We start from the raw sequence: 20,666 nt of genomic DNA, 5'->3' as shown, positions 1-20,666 counted from the left end.
GTATTATCTACAGAGGTTTGCAAAAGTATTCAGCCCCCGGCAAAAGATTTCAACTGTAGCATAAAGGCAGCCATACACTGGTCGATGTGCCATCAGATCGACCAGCTGACAGATCCCTATCTGATCGAATCTGATCAGAGAGGGATCGTATGGCTGCCTTTCCTGCAAACAGATTGTGAATCGATTTCAGCCTGAAACCGATCACAATCTGTTGTGGTGGTGCTACCGCCGCTCCCCCCGCCGGTATACATTACCTGAGGCTGGCTCCCGGGCGTGATGTCCCCGTCATGTGGCACCTCCGGCTCCGGCATCCGCATAGAACTTAAGCTATCACACCAGTGACAGCGGAAGTTCAAATAGAGCGCCCTCTAGTTGTACTTCCGCTGTCACTGGCATGACAGCGGAAGTTATGCGAGGATGCCGGAGGCGCCATGACAGGAGCAGTGACGGACGGGATGCCCGGGAGCCAGCCTCAGGTAATGTATACCTGATCGGATCGGCCGCCGCTAGCGACGCGCTCCCTACCCGCGGGCGATCGAGGGTAATTTCCCGCACGGCGCGATCGACGGACCGATCCGATTTCGGGAGGAAATCGGATCGGCGGGTGCGTGTTGCGCGAACGATTGGCAGCAGATTCGATCCCAGTGATCGAATCTGCTGTCGAAACTGCCGCAAATCGGGCCAGTGTATGGCCACCTTAACCCTCACTGATAAGTAACTACAGTCATAAAATACTTTGTCAGCGAATGCCTTCTGAGATCAGGAAAGAGATAAAGGGTTAATAATTCAAAGATTTATGTTCTGGTATACGTTAATGAATGTGTCATTGAGCAGAGACAATAAAACCATAAAAACCATGTTTAAATATAAAATACAGTGGCTTGCAAAAGTATTCGGGCCCCCTTGAAGTTTTCCACATGTTGTCACACTACTGCCACAATCAATCAATCAATTTTATTGGAATTCCACGTGAAAGACCAATTCAAAGTGGTGTACACGTGAGAAGTGGAACGAAAAGCATACATGATTCCAAACATTTTTTACAAATCAATAACTGCAAAGTGGGGTGTGCGTAATTATTCAGCCCCCTTTGGTCTGAGTGCATTCAGTTGCCCATAGACATTGCCTGATGAGTGCTAATGACTAAATAGAATGCACCTGTGTGTAATCTAATGTCAGTACAAATACAGCTGCTCTGTGACGGCCTCAGAGTTTGTCTAAGAGAATATTGGGAACAACAACACCATGAAGTCCAAAGAACACACCAGACAGGTCAGGGATAAAGTTATTGAGAAATTTAAAAGCAGGCTTAGGCTACAAAAAGATTTCCAAACCTTGAACATCTCACGGAGCACTGTTCAAGCAATCATTCAGAAATGGAAGGAGTATGGCACAACTGTAAACCTACCAAGACAAGTCCGTCCACCTAAACGCAAAGGCCGAACAAGGAGAACGCTGATCAGAAATGCAGTCAAGAGGCCCATGGTGACTCTGGACGAGCTGCAGAGATCTACAGTTCAGGTGGGGGAATCTGTCCACAGGACAACTATTAGTCGTGCACTGCACAAAGTTGGCCTTTATGGAAGATTGGCAAGAAGAAAGCCATTGTTAACAGAAAAGCATAAGAAGTCCCGTTTGCAGTTTGCCACAAGACATGTGGGGTACACAGAAAACATGTGGAAGAAGGTGCTCTGGTCAGATGAGACCAAAATGGAACTTTTTGGCCAGAATGCTATGTGTGGCGGAAAAAACACTGCACATCACTCAGAACACACCATCCCCACTGTCAAATATGGTGGTGGCAGCATCATGCTCTGGGGGTGCTTCTCTTCAGCAGGGACAGGGAAGCTGGTCAGAGTTGATGGGAAGATGGATGGAGCCAAATACAGGGCAATCTTGGAAGAAAACCTCTTGGAGTCTGCAAAAGACTTGAGACTGGGGCGGAGGTTCACCTTCCAGCAGGACAACGACCCTAAACATAAAGCCAGGGCAACAATGGAATGGTTTAAAACAAAACATATCAATGTGTTAGAATGGCTCAGTCAAAGTAAAAATCGAGAATCTATGGCAAGATCTGAAAACTGCTGTTCACCAAAGCTGTCCATCTAATCTGACTGAGCTGGAGCTGTTTTGCAAGGAAGAATGGGCAAGGACTTCAATCTCTAGATGTGTAAAGCTGGTAGAGACATACCCTAAAAGACTGGCTTTTGTAATTGCAGCATGAGGTGGTTCTACAAATTATTGACTCAGGGGGCTGAATAATTACACACACCCCACTTTGCAGTTTTTTGGGGTTTTTTTATGTTTGGAATGGAATCATGTATGATTTTCATTCCACTTCTCACGTGTACACCACTTTGTATTGGTCTTTCACATGGAATTCCCCAAAAATTGATTCATTTTTGTGGCAGTAATATGACAAAATGTGGAAAACTTCAAGGGGGCCGAATACTTTTGCAAACCACTGTATATGTATCGTAAAATATACAAGAATGGAATTCTGTTTGAGTATAATATCGCTTTACAGGGTGGCTTTAATTAGATATAAACAAACACGCTATGCAGGCAATGAACATATGGCATGCATATTACTCATGTTTTCCCTACTGATGTGAAGCAGAGTTTGATTGAGCAATGTTGCCCAGATAGTATTTCTAATGTAGGAAGGGGATGGAAAGGAGGGGGAAGACAGTAGCTGTCAGGAGCCGGAGTGATTTCTTTGAGAAACTGAGAATGGAACAAAAACAAAATCGATAGCTTTCCTTACGGCAGCTTACAGGGTAAGAAGACAGAATACACTTTTCAAATAAGGAGACAGCACACCACTGGCTTCAAATACACAACAATTGATTAGCAGCCTGTGGTGTGCCGTCTCGTTATTTGAAAAGTGGACGTTTCCAGGGCCCAGTGAACAGTCCGGCCAAGACTTGGCACTGGCTTGTGGCCAGATTTCACAAACCTGAGGTGCTGTTCTCCAGGCATCACACAGTAGAGACAAGAAGACAAAATACAGCAGCGCAGAGGACAGATTAGTGTGATGCAACACACGCCATGAAATACAGGGTACATGGATTTCATGGCTAACAACAACTGCAAAGCTGAAAAAAAATGTAAAAGTAAGAGAGGGCTGGAACCACAAGTCTTTGTAGCACTTTTTTTTCCTGCGGTCGCACTTGTAGACAGCAGGAAGCGTGACAACGTAAACAATATCCAACAGGGACGATTCACAGCATTTCCAAACATGCAAATTCGGAAGGGGAATCCAAGCCTATTTTAATACATAGGCTGCTTCTGAATTCAAGTATGGGGAAAAAACAACCATAGTGCTGCCTGCATTTTTTTGCACACTGCGTTCCAAATACCCATAGCTTGTATGGCATAGCTGAAGGGATTCAGATGCAAGCTAATGCAATGGAAATGGGGCCTAAAACAAAACAGTTAACTGCTATTTCTGGATCTGTAAAAAGGCATTACTGAACTTTTCTAGAAAATACTGGATAGCTTTTATAGCACAATGTTGCAGATGAGGATGGTTGCTCAGTATAACATTGTCTAGCATAAAAGGCATGATGACATTGCATTTGGGGTGCACAGAATAACATATTGCAGATGAGGAATTAAGCCCCGTCACACTAGCATTAAAAAGCGGACCATAAGCGGAACGGAACAGATACTGTACAAGCGGAAAGGATGCAAACGGATCCAATGGTAACCTATGGAATCGTTCACAAGCGTCCATTCGTACGGATCCGTTGTGCGAGTTCCGCTGAACACAATGCAACTTTTCTGCAGCACCAATTTTTCCAGTCCGCTGAGCCCAGTGGACCGGAAATGGAAGATTAAGTCCTGCATCGGGGGCAACGGGAAAACGGAACATTTTCTTCACACTAGTGAAGAAACGGACTTTTCTAGGGCCAAAATCCACTGGATAAGAAAGGGGGGGGGGGGGGGGAAGATGTGGGGACACTCCACTGGGGGTGGGGGTCTGCAGACTCGACTCCTGAGCGGGCGGATGAGGGAGGGTGGATTTCTTACTCAGGCTTCCGTCTCTTCCCCTTCACGTCGCTTCACCTGACTACCACGCTTTCTGGTAGACATGTGACGTGACTTGAAGGGGAATTGACGGAATCCTGGGTAAGAAATCCTCTCTCTCTCCCTCACCCGCCCAGAAAACTGGAGTGGCAATGGAGTGAAAACGGATCCAAATCGACTGGTGATCATGCATTCATTTGCCAGTGTGGGCCAAGCCATACGGATCCGGTGAAGCGGAGACTGGATCCACTTTACCAGATCAGTTTGGCTTAAAAGTAGTGTGAACTGGGCATTAGTGATCTTGCTGTTCTTAGCTTACCTGGAGTATTTAGAGGTCCTGGAGAAGGCACACTGAAATTCTGGGGGGTGCGAGCTGAAGCTGGGCTCTGGGACGGCTGTGGAGATGGGCTTGGCATGAAGCTTGGGGACGGTGCTGTACCAGAGCTGCAATACAAAGGAGTTTAAACTAGAAGCTCAACCCAAAGATCACACAGAGTCCAAGTCTCACTGGCAAATGGCGAATCTCATCTACTCTTACAGTCCACCAAGCACAAATAGCAGCAAAGTCTTTCTGAAATTTCATTATACAGCAATGATTTTAAAGTCCAACTATACCCTTTGAAAAAATACCTTTTAAACAATCATATAGTTGAGTAGAGTACAGTATTCATTCCCTCATTGATGTTTCTTTAACACTGATCAAAAGGTTGTATTTCTATCGCGCTCTACCTGTCAAGCCATTATAGCACTGAAGTCTTGCACCTAGTGCCAGCTATAAACCAAGGTGTTTTTCATTTGTTCACTGGGTGTAACCAGGGAGAGGAAGTGGTCTCAGAGGTTACCTGTTTTGTAGTACTGTGGCCTGTGCTGAGCAGTACCAGACCCCCCCCCCCCCCCCCAAATATGTATTTCACAATTGGTGCGCTCTCTTTTACTCTCTTCTTTTAGGGCTTATTTACACCTAGGGCATTTGCATTTTTTTTTTTTTTTTTTTTTAAAGCACTGGCGATTTTCAAAATAGCCCGAAAATCGCTTGTGCAAAGATTCCCTATGAGAGTGTTCACATCTGAGTGGTTCTTTTCAGATCCGTTTAGCAAATCGCTGCCTGTACCATTTTTAGGGCGATACAATGGAATGTATAGGAAAAACGCAAAATTCTCACAAAATCGCTTTGTGTGGTGATTGCATTCGCGTTTTTAAGAATAAATACATTGTATTTATTATTTTCTGGGTCAAGGATTTCACATCCTGACTTGCGTCAGAAAGTTAAAGAAGAAATCGCTCCCCAAAAGCGCTTTACACAAAATCGTAGCGCACAGATAAGCACCAGGGGGGGGGGGGGGGGGAAATCACTCAAAATCGCAAGAGCGGTCATCAGTGATTTTGATTTCAGATGTGAACGAGGCATTCATGCTTCCTGAATGTGCGCTATTCCTTTATCTAGTCATTAGGATCAGCATAGCATATCATATATCTAGCACTACAACAGTGTATATGTCATAAAAACAACTAATCAAATACCTTAAGTATTCATGAGACTTTGTGGTTATTTGACTACATTTTTGCTTCCTCTAGGTTATTGGCTGCCAGAAACCATGAATTGGCCAATGTTATTGGCTGCCATAACCATGAACACCAGGCATCAACTAAGGTATTGGCTGACTGAATTTGTATTAAATACATATAGTCCATTGCAGGACTTCTCACCTGACGTTGGAGTTGGGTTGCGACATTGGCTGTGATGGCTGTGGAGATGGTTGAGGAGGAGGTGGCATAGACTGGGGAGTCTGCACCTGCTGTCCAGGGGACGGGGATGACATTAAAGATATAGTGCCCTGATTTACCTGAAATAAATGTTGCATTTGTGAAACTAGAAAATCTTTGTACACAAAGAAAAGGGAACTTGGAGGGTTAAAAGTGTTGTCTGAAAACAATGAGGAGACCTTATGCTTAAATTTCTTGAATTTGTTCCTGCAGAGAAAATGTTAGAGAGTTTAAGGCATCTTCACAGAATCTCCTGTACAAAGGAAACCTTATAGTTAGTACAGTATACATTGGGCCCATTAAGACATATACCTTGCAAGTGAATCAACAGTCTCTTACTAGGTACATCTTCACCAGAGAAGACAACCTTTACAATTAGGATAGTAATGAACGGGAAGGTATAGACCTACAAAGTATGCCGATTCAAAATGTTGCTACAACTTTCCTTTTGATAAATAAACCCATATGCTGGCAAAGAGCAGTCGTTTTTATTGTTAATCTTTTCCATCAGTTCATATGAGCTTGCATACTTCAACAACTATACATGGTTTGTGGGCATCACTGCACACTGTCTTGATTGGACAAAAGACTAACGTTTCTAAAAAGCCATTGCAGTCAAACACATACTGCTAAATTTACATCTCAAATAGAGAAGCAAGCATTCAAAATAGTCAGAAGTGGTCATCAAGGTTTTGTAATGGAATGTGAGAACAGTACTTGCAGGACATGAAGTGTTCACTGTAGTAGAAAAGAAACTTCCTTAAAAAAAATAATAATAATAATAATCACAATCTGTCACTTTGCAGCTTGAAATAAAGGCAAACAAACCCCAAAACAATTTTTCAAGCTGTACATATACCGTACGTACTGTACATGTGAAAGATATAATAAAAATAATTTAGAGAATAAAATAATAAAAACAGAATTACTGGGTTGGATGTAGGATCAACTCTCCCCCACCATGTCAGTACTAAAGGGAAGATCATGTCAATTGGGCGCCGTGATCAGCAGGCATCAAAAAGACTCCTGTATTAATTAATCAGGCACACCATATTTTACTAATAGCAGCACCACCCGACGCCCAACTGATGTGGTACCGCCACATTATAAACTCCATATGGAAACCACATTTTGCTCTAAATTACAAGCTGGAGTCTGCTGGGATAGTTCTCTACCAACATTGAATATCCAGATGGTGTCCCCTTTTTCTTCACAAAACTGTTCAGGCCCAGTCAAAATGCATGGCATTTTGGTGAACTGCAACCTTCAACTAATTACATAAATGTGGCAGCCTCCATATACCTCTCGTTTCAGGTTCCCTTCAAAAGTAGAGAGGAAGTTAAGTTTCACTTTTAAATGCTTTTAAGCTGCCATAGACCTCTTGGAAACCTCCTAACCAGGTTCTTCTTCACACTAAGACCTGGGACTCACTGGCGGTGCTTTGCAGAGCTTCCGCAATTTCCAAAAGCACAAAAGCTGATCACCGTGTGCTGCAAGTGTGTCCCAGGCCTTATATCCAGTTAGGAGGAAAGGCTAATCTGGGAAGGTTTCAAGAAGCACCAAACACTTTCCGCCACTTGATTATAGAGGTTACAGTGCTCCTGGGGTTTAACAAAGCCTTTGCATTTTTTTTTGCATCCATCTCCTGACTACTGCCTGTTCACAACTTTATCCCTGACATTATTTGACATACAAAGTTAGTAGTTTGCTTTCAATTGCACTACCAAGCATTGACATGCTCCAAGAATTACTCTCTTATGTCCAGCTAATCAAAATTAATCAGATGAAAGCCAAAAAACGTGTTATGCAATATAGAAGTTGAATTGTTCCACCTGAACAAGTTGACACGTAGTATCCACCTCAGTGATTCTGTTTGTTTGTTTTTTTTAACTTTTCTTCAGAACTTTTATTATATATTTTACTTGGTTGTTATACAATACATCAAGTACAGATGGGAAAAAAAAGTAAGAGTGTGAGTGCATATTTTGAAGGTGGTAATTCTTTTCTACAACCGCTGCATTACCAAAAGCAGGTCTAAAAAAAACAAAATATAAATGGTAATAAGCAACATTTTCGGGTTTGCGAGTACAAATACTGTAAGCAACAGACAAAAATAAAAACGAATGAGCAAGAGAAATGGAATCTAAATGATCAGTTCTAAGGCCCAGAACTCTATTAGTAAGTGCGGAGTTTAAACTGGGGTAGATTTGAATTGCACTATACTGTATGGTCATTTCTAGGAGTCTACTGTCTGCTCAACTATTTTAGTGCATCATAACATCCATAATAAAATCAAGCAATTTAAGTACTAAGAAAGAAGCAAAACCCAGCTGAACTATATAGCTCAATAAAAAATATATATATAAGAAAATGTCGCAAACCAGTAGAAGAAAGACACTATCTATAGAAAACAAAAACAAAATAACTCACAGTGAAAGTGTTTTTTATGGTCTGCTAAGCAAATCCAGGCTGCCCAAGCCAGGAGCAAATTTAAATCTTGAGGGCCTGTCACAGCACTAGCACCCACAAGTCAGTCAATACCTGTGGGATCTGCTGTCCTCCCATAGGGATGGAGCTTGGAGGCGTGTCAGATTCAGTGTTGGGCGGGAACCGCGACCTTATAGCCATCCCACCTCGATTCATAGCGGCGGTGATCATCTTTGAAGGACAGAGGGACAACAGACAAAAGTAAAAACAAGAAATGCAGTGCAAGTGGTGAAAAGGAAAAAGTGCATGCAAAAAGCCAAGAGGGGGCAGGAACAACCTACAAACTACGGAAGACAGCATTCTACAGCATCCCAAGCACAAATCACCTTTACTAAAAGCTTGTAGACCATAGCAGATCAAAGCAAAGACCCAAAAGCCTCCTCATTTAGGAATAAACTGCTTAGCCTTTGCCTCAAAGTACTTGATCAAAATGTAAAACTAACCCAACAATAATAGAAAAACAGAACTATCAATTTATAATCAACAAGAGGATAAGAGGAAAACAAAGAAAATGCCTTTATTTAACTTTTTTCCTCCTAGACTAATTCATGAGTTATTACCACACTGTAAGACAGCTAGGCAAGTACAAACCCTGTAATATAAACCTCCACTATATGGTAATCTGTAACAATCCATTTCCAAATAATACCACACATGGAAGAACTAATTTACTCTGTGAACCATAAATGTAGACAACCAACTAAACAACAGCCAGGCTACGTCCACACCAAGCTAGACTGGCAATGTTTACCGATCACAGGGGATCCCATGTACCATATGCTGTGATCGTCGTAGCATCATTTTTTTGTTATAATGTCATGTCCGTTTTCTGTGTGGTGTCTGGGACCTTGCGATACACTACTGCAATGAAAACACAAACTGAAGATGGACATGCCTGAAGGGGTTCTATAGATCATAGTTCCCCAACCCTGTCCTCAAGGCCCACCAACAGTACATTTCTGAGAGAACCACACACATGCACAGGTGGGGTAATTAGTGTCTCAGCAGAGCTGATTAACTACTTCTGTGGATTTCCATAAAACATGCACGGTTGGCGGGCCTTGAGGACAGGGTTGGGGGAATACTGCTATAGATAACAGAATCCATCAACATGTAATTTCATCTGCTTGTCTCCGTTGCAGAAAAGGTCCATTTTTAGGTTTAGTAAACCTAGCCTAAGCCAAGCAAGAAAAAATCCAAAACACACGAACACATCAATTGAGGTTGTACCCGTAACAGCCATGGACTAAAGATTTAAATATCTTGCTTAGTTATAGCACTATATAATATTGTTTGAGGTCTGTCTGCATCAAAGATGCAATGAAGAAATGAATAACAAGCAAGCAGGATGACCTAATGTGTAGAAGGATGGAGGCTGAGACAAGGCTTAATGAAGCACATATTGTCAGCTTTTCTTCATTACCGGTTCAGTGCCCTACCAGCTGACAGACTCAAGAAGAAAGCAGTGTGGCATAAAGCAAATCACATCCAACATTCTGTGAACTTGTCTAAAAACAGGCAAGAACAATTATTGCAAAAAAAAAAACAACAAAAACAAAAAACATAGGAAATTGGCCTATTCGATGCAGACTACCATTATACCACTTCATGAGGCCACCTGTTCACTGTAGGGAATGGCAGTTAGTTGGTTAGCCCAATGCCATAGCATTTTAGAGAGATTTACATTTCCCACAATGATCGCAGCAGCAGCAGGCATATTACTGCACCCAACAGAAACCACTGATGAAGGAGCAGTGCAAGTTCATTGGCATTCACAGAAAGATTTTCAATTGACTGGCCAGAAAGGAAATATTGCTTTACTGTAAACTACATTTTTAGAGAGAGAGAGAGAAGGGGAGAGAGAGGAGAGAGAGGAGAGAGGGAGAGTGAGAGAGAGAGGGAGAAATCTGTGTACTTTTCATTAAACCATGGTGTGGTTGAGCTGATTCGGTACTTCGAGAAGACTCAACAAGGAGACGGAATGATAGGTATTCACCTACTCTACTAAACATGCACTGCTGCTTTAAGTGGTTTTGACTGCAGCTAGAAATGTCATGCAGATAGAGAAGAAAAACTGAATTCACTTACCGGACCCCCTGCTGCTGCTGCCGCCGCCGCCATGTGAGCCTGGACCGCCTGCTGCTGAGCTGCCTGCTGTGCTTGCTGTTGAGCCTGCTGCTGAGCTTGCTGTTGAGCTGCCTGCTGTGCTTGCTGTTGAGCCTGCTGCTGAGCTTGTTGCTGAGCTTGTTGCTGAGCCTGCTGCTGAGCTTGCTGCTGAGCCTGCTGCTGAGCTACTTGCTGCTGCTGGCCTTGTACTTGCCGTTGCTGTAGAGAAGGTAAACATCTTAAGACAAGTTCAGCAACTGCTGCAAAACTGTTTTCAAACATGCAAAATCTGCAATTGTCGTCCTAATCCTGCGTTCCCTTCCCTGAGACTTGGAACGAGCATGCAGAAAACGCCTTCCACCCTTGCTTATTCCACACTAATAACTCACCAGGCAGTGATCAGAAAGACGGCCATTAAAGAGAGACTGAAGTCTCATAAAATTCATGTTTTTATTTAAAAAAAAAAAATCACTAACATTATTGCCCTACCTAAAACGCCGCATTCCCACAGTTGAACATTAACCAAATCCCCCCAAACTCCCAGGGGCACACTGCGGAAAGCGCTTCCGTGAGAGGCAGGGCTTTCGGCTGCAGCTCTGCCTCTACACGCGTCTATCAGTGCGGATCGCTGCCTCCGCCCACCCCTCTCAGTCCTCTTTTACTGAGAGGGGCGTGGGAGAGGCGGAGATACGCATGGATTGACGCGCATGGAGGCAGAGCTGCAGCTGAAAGCTCTGCCTCTGCAGCAAAATCCACGACCAAGAAAGAGTTGTGAATTTTGCGGGGGGCGAGTTAGGGGGGATTTAGTTAGAGTTCAGCCGCGCAGATGCAGCGTTCTAGGTAGAGCAATGATGTTAAAGTGATTTCTAAAATAAAAACGTGAATTTTGAGACTTCAGAGTCTCTTTAACCCTGCATGCACGAAAATTTACAGGCTCACAGAAAATATTCACGATCTGATCGCAAAAGCAATGAGGACTAGCAGGAAAGAGCAAGAATGGCAAACATTACTACCGTTCATATTAAATTAAATTAAAGACATGGCAGATAAATACCCTTTTTTTTGTAGACTACTGTTCATAAATCCAATCATTTCTACAAATAAAGCTTTAACAACATCATGATTTACGATAACTATTTTCCTTGTGATTGCTTTCCATTTCCTTGCAAATGGTTTGCAAAGTAAACAAATTGTTCCAGGATAGAATTAGGAATGGTTAATTTGATGCAAATACTTGTGTGTAAATTCCATGCAGCTAGGGCCAATCAAAACTGACAGGAAAGGCAGTTGCTTGGCTCAGTTCCAAGCTACATACAATTTGAATGAATTCCGCATGCAAGCTGGAATTATTCTCATCTCAATGACCATCTCTAGATTTGATCTTCCAGATGATGGAAATTTCTACACTGATGGAACTTTCAAATCACTGATTTTACAGATAGTCGGATCATTTCTCATATGCGGCAGAACAAATTAAAACTTGGCTTCCTACTGACAAAATTAAGTCAGATAAAAAAAAAAAAAATGAGATTGATCAGTATGCCATATTGTTCCATGTGTAACCAGCATCAGGTGTTTAATACAGTAGTAGCAAGGGAGACTCCCAGAAAAAGTCATCTTTTCTATCACATAAGATTGCAAATGCAGTTAACAAACCAGCCCAACTGTTCCGCACAGTGATAAAAAAAAACTGCAACCCGGCATGCCAAAAATGTAATATCCAGTTTTCAAAGGACTTCTGTGACCAATTTGCCCATTTCTTCTCAGAAAAAGACTCCGCTATACGGTCCGCCATCCAACTTACAGCATCTGAGCCTAATATAACCATTAGCAGAGACAACACAACACCTTGGTCAAACTTCAAGGAAGAAGTCGGATCAAGCATCCTCCTTCACCTCCATCAAACTACCTGTGACCTGGATCCTGGCCCAACCCAGTTCACGTTGCAAGCCTGTCTGTACCGGCATTCCTCAAAATTGCAAACTGCTCCTTACAAATCAGGTATCTTTCCTGCTTTACTGAAGGAAAAAAAATCATCAGGCCTCTTCTCCAAAAACCTTCCCTGGACCCAGATACAATAACCCGCTACAGACCTAACCTTAACTTTCTGGGTAAAGTAATTGAAAAAGCTGTATACCTCTAGCTAAAAGCCAAAATCTTACAAAACAACAGTTATGACCCATTCCAGTCTGGCTTCAGGAAACATCACAGCACTGAAACTGCCCTCATCCAAATATGCAACCACCTGCTCATGGCAAGAGACAGAGGAGAGTGCTCCATCCTGATACTGCTAGACCTTTCTGCAGCCTTTGATACAGTTGACCATGACATCTTGAAAAGCAGGCTACAGGAATACTGCGGCATTGATGGCATAGCTCTTGAGTGCTTCCAATCCTTTTTGAGTGGCAGAACCCAAAAAGTGAATATGGGGTCCTTCCTGTGCACCTCTGTACCATTCAAGTATGGGGTGCCCCAGGGCTCAATCCTTTCTCCTCTGCTTTCCACGATTTACATGTTACCACTCAGAAAACATTCAAAAACACGACTTGACATACCACTGCTATGCTGATGACACCCAACTATATCTTTCCTTGCCTGGTGTGACAGACCCAACTCCAACTATAAACTCCTGCTTAGGCAAACTACAGCAATGGATGAGTGACAACTGGCTGAGACTAAATGCAGATAAAACTGAAATCCTTCTGATCGGAGGGCAACGCATGACAACAAAACAACTTAACTTCCATTCTTCACCACTGGGAATAGGAGGCACAGATCTACACAGTTCTGAGCATGTGCATAGCCTGGGAGTTCTAATTGATGGGGATTTAAACTTTAGAACTCACATCTCTGCTGTGGTGAAATCATCCTACTTTCACCTGAAGAAGATCGCAAAAAATCAAGCACCTCATCCCCTCAGAAGATCTGCCACCCTTAGTCCATGCCTTCATTACATCCCGACTGCACTACTGTAATGCTCTCTACACCGGCCTTCTAAGGAAGGACTTGTACTGCCTACAGCTGACACAGAATACTGCTGCCAGTCTGTTAACCAACCAACCAACCAACCAAGTCACTGTCACATAACACCAGTCCTGCACTCCTTTCATTGGCTACCTATACAATGGAGGGTCCTATTCAAGATCAGCCTACTGACATTTAAATCATTTCATAATCTGGGCCCTGGATACATGAAAGAAATGTTACAGCTCCGTAGCAATCACTGCAATCTCAGAGTCACAGGTTCTAATAATCTAGACATACCCAGAGTCTACCTGGGAACTGTTGATCCCAGAGCCTTCTGTCATGCTGCTCCTAAGTTATGGAACGCCTTACCTCAGCTGATCAAGACAGCTCCATCTCTGGACATGTTTAAATCTAGACTTAAAACCCATCTGTTTAGTTTGGCATTTGCAAAAATATAATTTTTGTTGTGCGCTTCTCCTACTACCAACGAATTAATCTGAGAGTCTAAGCGCTTTGAGTCCTATGGGAGAAAAGCGCTATAGAAATGTTATTGTTATTACATACCAGATATGGCTTTTTTTATGTATAATTTCTGCCTTCATGTATTTATAAAAGAAAAATAATTAAGATATGATCGTATTGTCCACCGTGGCCATATTCTCACAAACGGCACCCCTTCTCTAGTACATCTACATCTGTAATTCTCCAAGCTATTCGCAGAAGCATATAATGTGACCTAGCTGCTCTTCAAAACATTACACACTAGGGGAGAGAAAACTATGTCCCTGTAATGTTCACCTTATGAAAATATTCCGTATAAAAATGGGAAATACCAGTATGTTGTTTGCAGGGTTGTAGCGTCGGTACAAAGATCCTCTGACTCCTCAGTTTATGATTCCACCGACTCAGACTCTTCCAATTTGCATATAACAATCTTGTTGATTGAAAGTATGTAACATGAAAAGGCATTTCATCACTGCCAAAGCTCAAGAATTTTAAAGTTATATTGCGATGGCTCCTGGCCAGGAAGCTGACACTCTACCCAGTCAGCCATCCCGACCTGTCACTGCCAAAGTGAATGCCCCAGCAAGTCATCTGTTTAATAAGGATTCACTGGACCCCTGTATCAACTGGGTTCTGGTGCATAGATCTGACCCCTTGCAGAAAAAGGACTCTGCCTTTACTATATTTAATATAAAATAGGCCAGGGCCATTTTCAGCAAGGGGCGAGATCTATGCACCAGAACCCAGCTGATACAGGGGTCCAGTGAATCTTATTAAACATACAATGTGCTGTAATATTCTGAATAGAAATCAAAACTAGTCCTTGGTAAGGATTACTTGTAGAAGTTAAAGACTGGTTAAATAAACAAACAAGCTTTTAATCACTGTGGAAACATACCTGAAGGATTTTTAGCTGCTGTTGTTGTATCTGTTGTTGAGTAAGAGTCATAACTTGGGAAGGCATCTGTCCTTGTGGCACCACAGATTGAGGTTGTTGCTGTGCAGAAAGCAACTGCTGCTGATTCTGTGCCGCTTGCTGCTGTTGTAATTGAAGTTGCAACACTTGTTGGGCCTGCTGTTGCTGGAGTTGTTGCTGCTGCTGCTGCATTGGTTGCTGCATGACCTGTTGAACCGTCTGCTGCTGCTGTTGCTGCTGTATTTGTGACATGTGAAATCTCAACTGTGGCTGCTGTTGCTGCAACTGCTGATAAAAAAAAAAAAAAAAAAAAAAAAAAACACAACATTTTTTAAAGAGAATCTGTATTGTTAAAATCGCACAAAAGTAAACATACCAGTGCGTTAGGGGACATCTCCTATTACCCTCTGTCACAATTTCGCCGCTCCTCGCCGCATTAAAAGTGGTTAAAAACAGTTTTAAAAAGTTTGTTTATAAACAAACAAAATGGCCACCAAAACAGGAAGTAGGTTGATGTACAGTATGTCCACACATAGAAAATACATCCATACACAAGCAGGCTGCATACACCCTTCCTTTTGAACCTATATATATATCAAAACAAAAAAAAGTTTTATGCCTGTAGGGCTAATTGTTCAAAACATAGATAGGAACAGCTAAACCACCCTTTAGTCAAATGCAAATATTTAACCACAAAAATGTAGAAGCAGCTACCCCATAGTAGAAAGTACAGCGGAAAACAAAAAGTGTGATGAGATGATACACACCTTTGAAAACATATGGATAAACATGTCTCCATACTGCAAGCCCGAAATAATATTGAAGAAAGGTCATTAGAAATGTCTGTTTTAAGAAATACTACTTATATAGCTGCCATGCTGATCCTGTACCTGTAAATATTTGAGTCTCACACCTAAAACAGGTTAGATAAGTTATGTGGTGTGACCCCAATGGCTGCATGCTTATTGCAGTTTGGTGATCAGCATGTCAGCCAAGCAGTAGCATAATGTCCCAGGATATCAACAGTTGCCAACTTCATGCTCCCCTCACTTCACATTTCCATTAAACATCAAACACCGGTTTCTCAATGTTCCAATGGAGGTTTGCTTTTCTTTGAGCACTGATGCATGGGTAAAGGCTCCTCCTTGAAAGCCAAGTAAGTAATTCCAAATCTGACAGCCTAGCTGTATACGATATTCCACTGGTATATAAATGGCTTGTCACTGAAAACCCACACACAATGAATTATGCAGCTTTTCTTTAACCTCAAGAAATCCTGTGAGCTGCAGAGACAAGCACTGCTCTGTTAATCTACAGAATCACACTGAACACGCATGCCGCATGGTATTTCCAATGTTTCGGAGAATTCTTCAAGATAAGAAAATACAGTTGAGATTTGGAGGTTTAATGTTTACAAAGTACTACCTGCTGCTGATTCTGCTGTTGCTGCAAATGTAGCTTCAGTATGTGTTGCTGCTGAGCTGCGGCCTGCATTTGCTGTGCCTGCTGCTGAGCTTGCTGCTGCTGAGCTTGCTGCTGCTGCTGTTGCTGCTGCTGCTGTTGTTGTTGTTGAGCTGTAGCTACAGCTGCCATCTGAAACTGTTGCTGCTGCTGTGGCTGTAAAACACCTTGCTGAGAAACCTGGAATTGCTGCTGTTGCTGCTGCTGCTGCTGGTGGTGTAGAGCTGCTTGCTGCTGTTGAAACTGCTGTTGCTGCTGGGCCATTTGCTGCAGCTGCAGTGGAGCTAAAAGATTGAATAAAAAGAAAATGCAATCAATTTTCTAATAAGCATTTGGTGTAGGCGGAGGGTGACCATTTACAGTGTACAAAGATTTAATGGCGAGCAGAGTGATTGCAACAGAGTAGTGATGAATTCACATGATGTGGGCTTGAAATAGTTACAGTACAACAATGCAACATACGTAGCTGCAGAATGGTAGCTATACATTAGACTTATGAAAATAGTAGTTATGCATATGATTTGCATCTGAATTGAATGTGAAGTGTGCAGATAGCTTGTTAGAGGTGCTGCACATGTGAGCTGTTGGTCATTTCAGATGCAGTCTTTGTGGTATGCGCTGGCCCTCTCCTCGCTATACATTAGACTTCACTTGTTACATGACAAAACATCAGAACAAAAATTTCTTAAAGTGGATCCAAGATTAACTTTTACTCATTGCATATTTATGTTCCTTTCCTATTGTTTACAGGGCATTCCTCAAGCTAAATGCTTTTTTGTTTGTTTTTGTTTTAATACTCTAATTCCCTATAAACTAAACAAGCCTTTTCCACAGCTTTTCAGAGAGCCTTGGCATTTTCAGACAGTAGCAAGGGCTCATGGGAGCTCAGTCGGCCGGGGGGGGGGGGGGGGGGATTACTAGACAGAGATTTCAGAGGCAGAGGGGAGGAGGGAAGAGGAGGGGGATTAGGGTTTTTTTCACAGGCTGAGTGCTGAAGATGCAGATAAGCTTGCCTGTGTGTAATGTTCACAAACAACATGGCTGCTGTCATTGTATCACAGGAAGAAATAATCATATTCTATTGAAGCTGTTTGCAGCTAGATTTGCTGTGTAAACTAAACTTTAGATGAGATATATAGACGAGTTACTTGTTATAGTTAGTTTTTCATCTCGGATCCGCATTAAGCAAACTTTTTTTTTTTTGCAAACATGAACAAGGCCGGATTTATTAATAGGCAGGTAGGCTAGTGCCTACAGGCGGCCCATGTGTGGAAGGCGGCTCACTGGCTGCCCCAAGCGCTCCCCTTCTCTCCCTCCCTCTGCAGAGTGAAAGCAGAGCATATATGAAGAGACTCGCCAGTACTGAAAAGGGGAGGAGAGGCTAATCATACTGGTTGGGGGGCACATCAGGCTGGCCAGAGGGCGAGGTTTGAGGAAGTGTGGCCTGTGTTGAAGGGATGGGGTTTGGGCTACCAGAGCTTATGTGCCTATAGGCTGCTGATTTGTAAATCTGGCCCTGAACCTGAGTAATAGTACCTTTATTAGCATTTGTTACTGACATCTCATAAAAATATACTGTAGCTACCATATTTATATAACATTTTATTGAAGACACTAATGTGCAGCATGGCTGTTAACTGAACACATCTTTTACTACTGTCAATGAATTAGTGAGCTTTACATTTCATGCACTTTCCCTACCCCACCTTTCTTAGTAAAAGCTGTATCTGAGCAGTCTTCCTGTAACCCTCCACCGCCAATTACCACTTGCATTCCTCCATGCCCCCTTCTTCTCCCAAGAGTCCTCTCTGTGCAAGCATATATTTTGCTTCCTAGGTAAAATAACTTAAAATGAAGTTTAAATTTATAAATGTATTGCAGTGGCTGGATAGTGTACTGGAGACCAGGGTTCAAATCTCGACACTCCCTGTTCAGTAAAGCTAGTACCTATTCAGTAAGGGGTCCTTGAGCAGGACTCCCTATCAAAAGTGCCCTTAGTGGCTGCAGCTCTCAAGTGCTTTGAGTCCAACAGGGGGAAAGCACTATACAAATGTAAGGATTATTATTAGGATTGTGACAGACTTTTCACAGCCATTGTTTATATTACAACTTTAAGCATATTGCTTTGTCGCCAGGCTAGTCCCCAGGGGGGCCAACCCACACCCCATTCTCTATAGGAAAGTACATGCTTCTTCAGCCAAGCCAAACATGCAGGCACATTTACTCAGTCATTGCTGCCTAAACAATCAGAAAAGAAAAAAAAAAGCCTTGTCTGCAAAAACACTCATCACAAACTTCATAAATGAAAACACCAACGTTGTACCATTATGTTGATTAGTTCGTGCAGCAAGCTAGCTTACTTGGTTGGTTTCCAGCAGAAACACCTGTGAGCCCATGTGGTGGCATGTTTGTTGCAGTAGGCTGTGATGCACCAGGTAGGCTCATCTGCTGCGCCATTTGCGCCATTCCAGCAATACCAGGCATCTGTGCACCAGGAGGACGGACAGCCATAGACATTCCTTGCACACCAACTGGAGCTGCGCCAGTCAAGGTCTGTAAGGCATTCATGGGGTCTGTGGAAGTGTATACAAAGCACATAAGCTATAGTAATAACACAAAGCAATAAAGAATCCTTGGACTACATCATGTTGACTGACTATACAGTTTAATTATTGGAGAGGTTCAATTCCTAATGCATCATGTAAAATGTGCTATATAAAAATTAGAAATAGTTAGGAGCTAAACATCAAATATTGGTTTGTATCAAGTGCAGTTAGAGGAACATGGATACCATAAATGTAACTTTGCCTTCATATGATCTATTTAGTTTATCCAAAGCTGTTATGTGTTTGTGTTTTACGGCCAAACTAACAAAGCAAATACAAAAAAGAAAAGAAAAAAACAATTCTTACCACTTACGGATGCCTGAGATTTCTTGTTATCTGTAAAAGAAAGGACAGTTCAAACTGTGCAGTAGTTTAAAACAGTGATCTTACAAGTGTGGTGTCCCCATTACTGTGAGGTACACACAAAAAAAAAACAAAAAAACACGTATTGCAGTGTCCACCTCCAATAGGCGCACATTCCCTAGCAGACAATTTTTAAATTGTAATTCCACGTATGTGGTCTATTTGATCATGTGTAGGGAGTGTGCGCGCCAATATGTTGGGTGTACTACAAGACCGCTTAGGTCCAGGATAAGCGAGCACTATAGGGGTCCCTCCTGGGTTAGCGGCAATATTTCCAACTTGGCAAAGCACTTTCTCCACACACACCATGGCAATATGTCCTCTTTTTCTTTTCATGCTCTGGAACATGTACGGTTTTCGCGGAGAGGGGGAGACCATTCTAAGCGCTTGCTGGCATTGGAAGCCCTTTGGATTTTTAAATTGAGTACTAGGACCCCACTGGGTTTAAATTCAAGATGGGATTTGGCCTTTGTCACTCACTAGCTGGTTTTCTTTGTTCTCTTGGCTCCCCCAGTTTCTCCGTGCTCTCTTTAGTACATGCTAAAAACGTATATGGTGACAATGGTCCTATTGTCTGTTTGTGAAGTGTGCCATTTATCTTTTAGGTTTTTAACACTTATTGTCTGTTTTTAGACTTGCACATTTATTGTCATGTTGTCTATTTTTGATTTTAGATGACTATACTGTCTATACATGAGCGGCATCTCTCTGCCTACTCTGTGGGCGGATTGTGGAGAGATCCTCCCTCTTACCCCACCCCTGCCTTTGGGCGGGATGTGTGTGCACATGTATATAATAGGTGTGATATGTTGTACCTTTTTAGCCATGAGTAAGGACCTTCGGCTCAGAAACATGTCGGCTTTGTGTCACTGGATACGTCCTTAACCACTTGAGGACCGCAGGCTTTACCCCCCCCCCCTCCCTTAAAGAGAATCTGTATTGTTAAAATCGCACAAAAGTAAACATACCAGTGCGTTAGGGGACATCTCCTATTACCCTCTGTCACAATTTCGCCGCTCCCCGCCGCATTAAAAGTGGTTAAAAACAGTTTTAAAAAAGTTTGATTATAAACAAACAAAATGGCCACCAAAACAGGAAGTAGGTTGATGTACAGTATGTCCACACATAGAAAATACATCCATACACAAGTTGGCTGTATGCAGCATTCCTTTTGAATCTCAAGAGATCATTTGTGTGTTTCTTTCCCCCCTGAGGGGGGAGTGCATAGCAGAACCACAACACTGAAGAACTTGGCAGCCTTCCAGACACAGGCCGACAAGTCTGACAGGGGAAAGATACATTGATTTATTACAGAGACTGTGATAGTACAAAGTGCTGCAGTAAGCCAGAACACATTAGAATAGCTTTTGGAACTTGTAGGATGAAAAAAAACAGGATGCAATTTTTGTTATGGAGTCTCTTTAAGGACCAGACCCTTTTTTTCCCATTCAGACCACTGC

General features: G+C 42.5%; 1 protein-coding gene across 3 annotated transcripts in view; it reads right to left on the bottom strand.

The window, feature by feature from the left end:
• MED15 (mediator complex subunit 15) overlaps positions 1–20,666 on the bottom strand; it is a 76,061-nt gene that overhangs the window by 17,471 nt on the left and 37,924 nt on the right. Inside the window, exons 4-11 of one of the 3 annotated variants that reach the window (XM_068238265.1) lie at positions 19,150–19,179; positions 18,598–18,810; positions 16,202–16,521; positions 14,759–15,061; positions 10,372–10,608; positions 8,338–8,454; positions 5,740–5,876; positions 4,352–4,476 (exon numbers count right to left, since the gene is read on the bottom strand). In XM_068238265.1, the coding sequence (XP_068094366.1) occupies positions 4,352–4,476; positions 5,740–5,876; positions 8,338–8,454; positions 10,372–10,608; positions 14,759–15,061; positions 16,202–16,521; positions 18,598–18,810; positions 19,150–19,179 (1,482 nt within the window). Of the gene's footprint in view, positions 1–4,351; positions 4,477–5,739; positions 5,877–8,337; positions 8,455–10,371; positions 10,609–14,758; positions 15,065–16,201; positions 16,522–18,597; positions 18,811–19,149; positions 19,180–20,666 lie in introns of all 3 variants that reach the window. The other 2 variants (XM_068238260.1, XM_068238268.1) reach the window with 2 other exon arrangements.

This window comes from Hyperolius riggenbachi, chromosome 1 (assembly GCF_040937935.1).
Source record: "Hyperolius riggenbachi isolate aHypRig1 chromosome 1, aHypRig1.pri, whole genome shotgun sequence".
Lineage (NCBI taxonomy): Eukaryota > Metazoa > Chordata > Amphibia > Anura > Hyperoliidae > Hyperolius > Hyperolius riggenbachi.
This window is presented reverse-complemented; position numbering and strand designations above follow the sequence as displayed.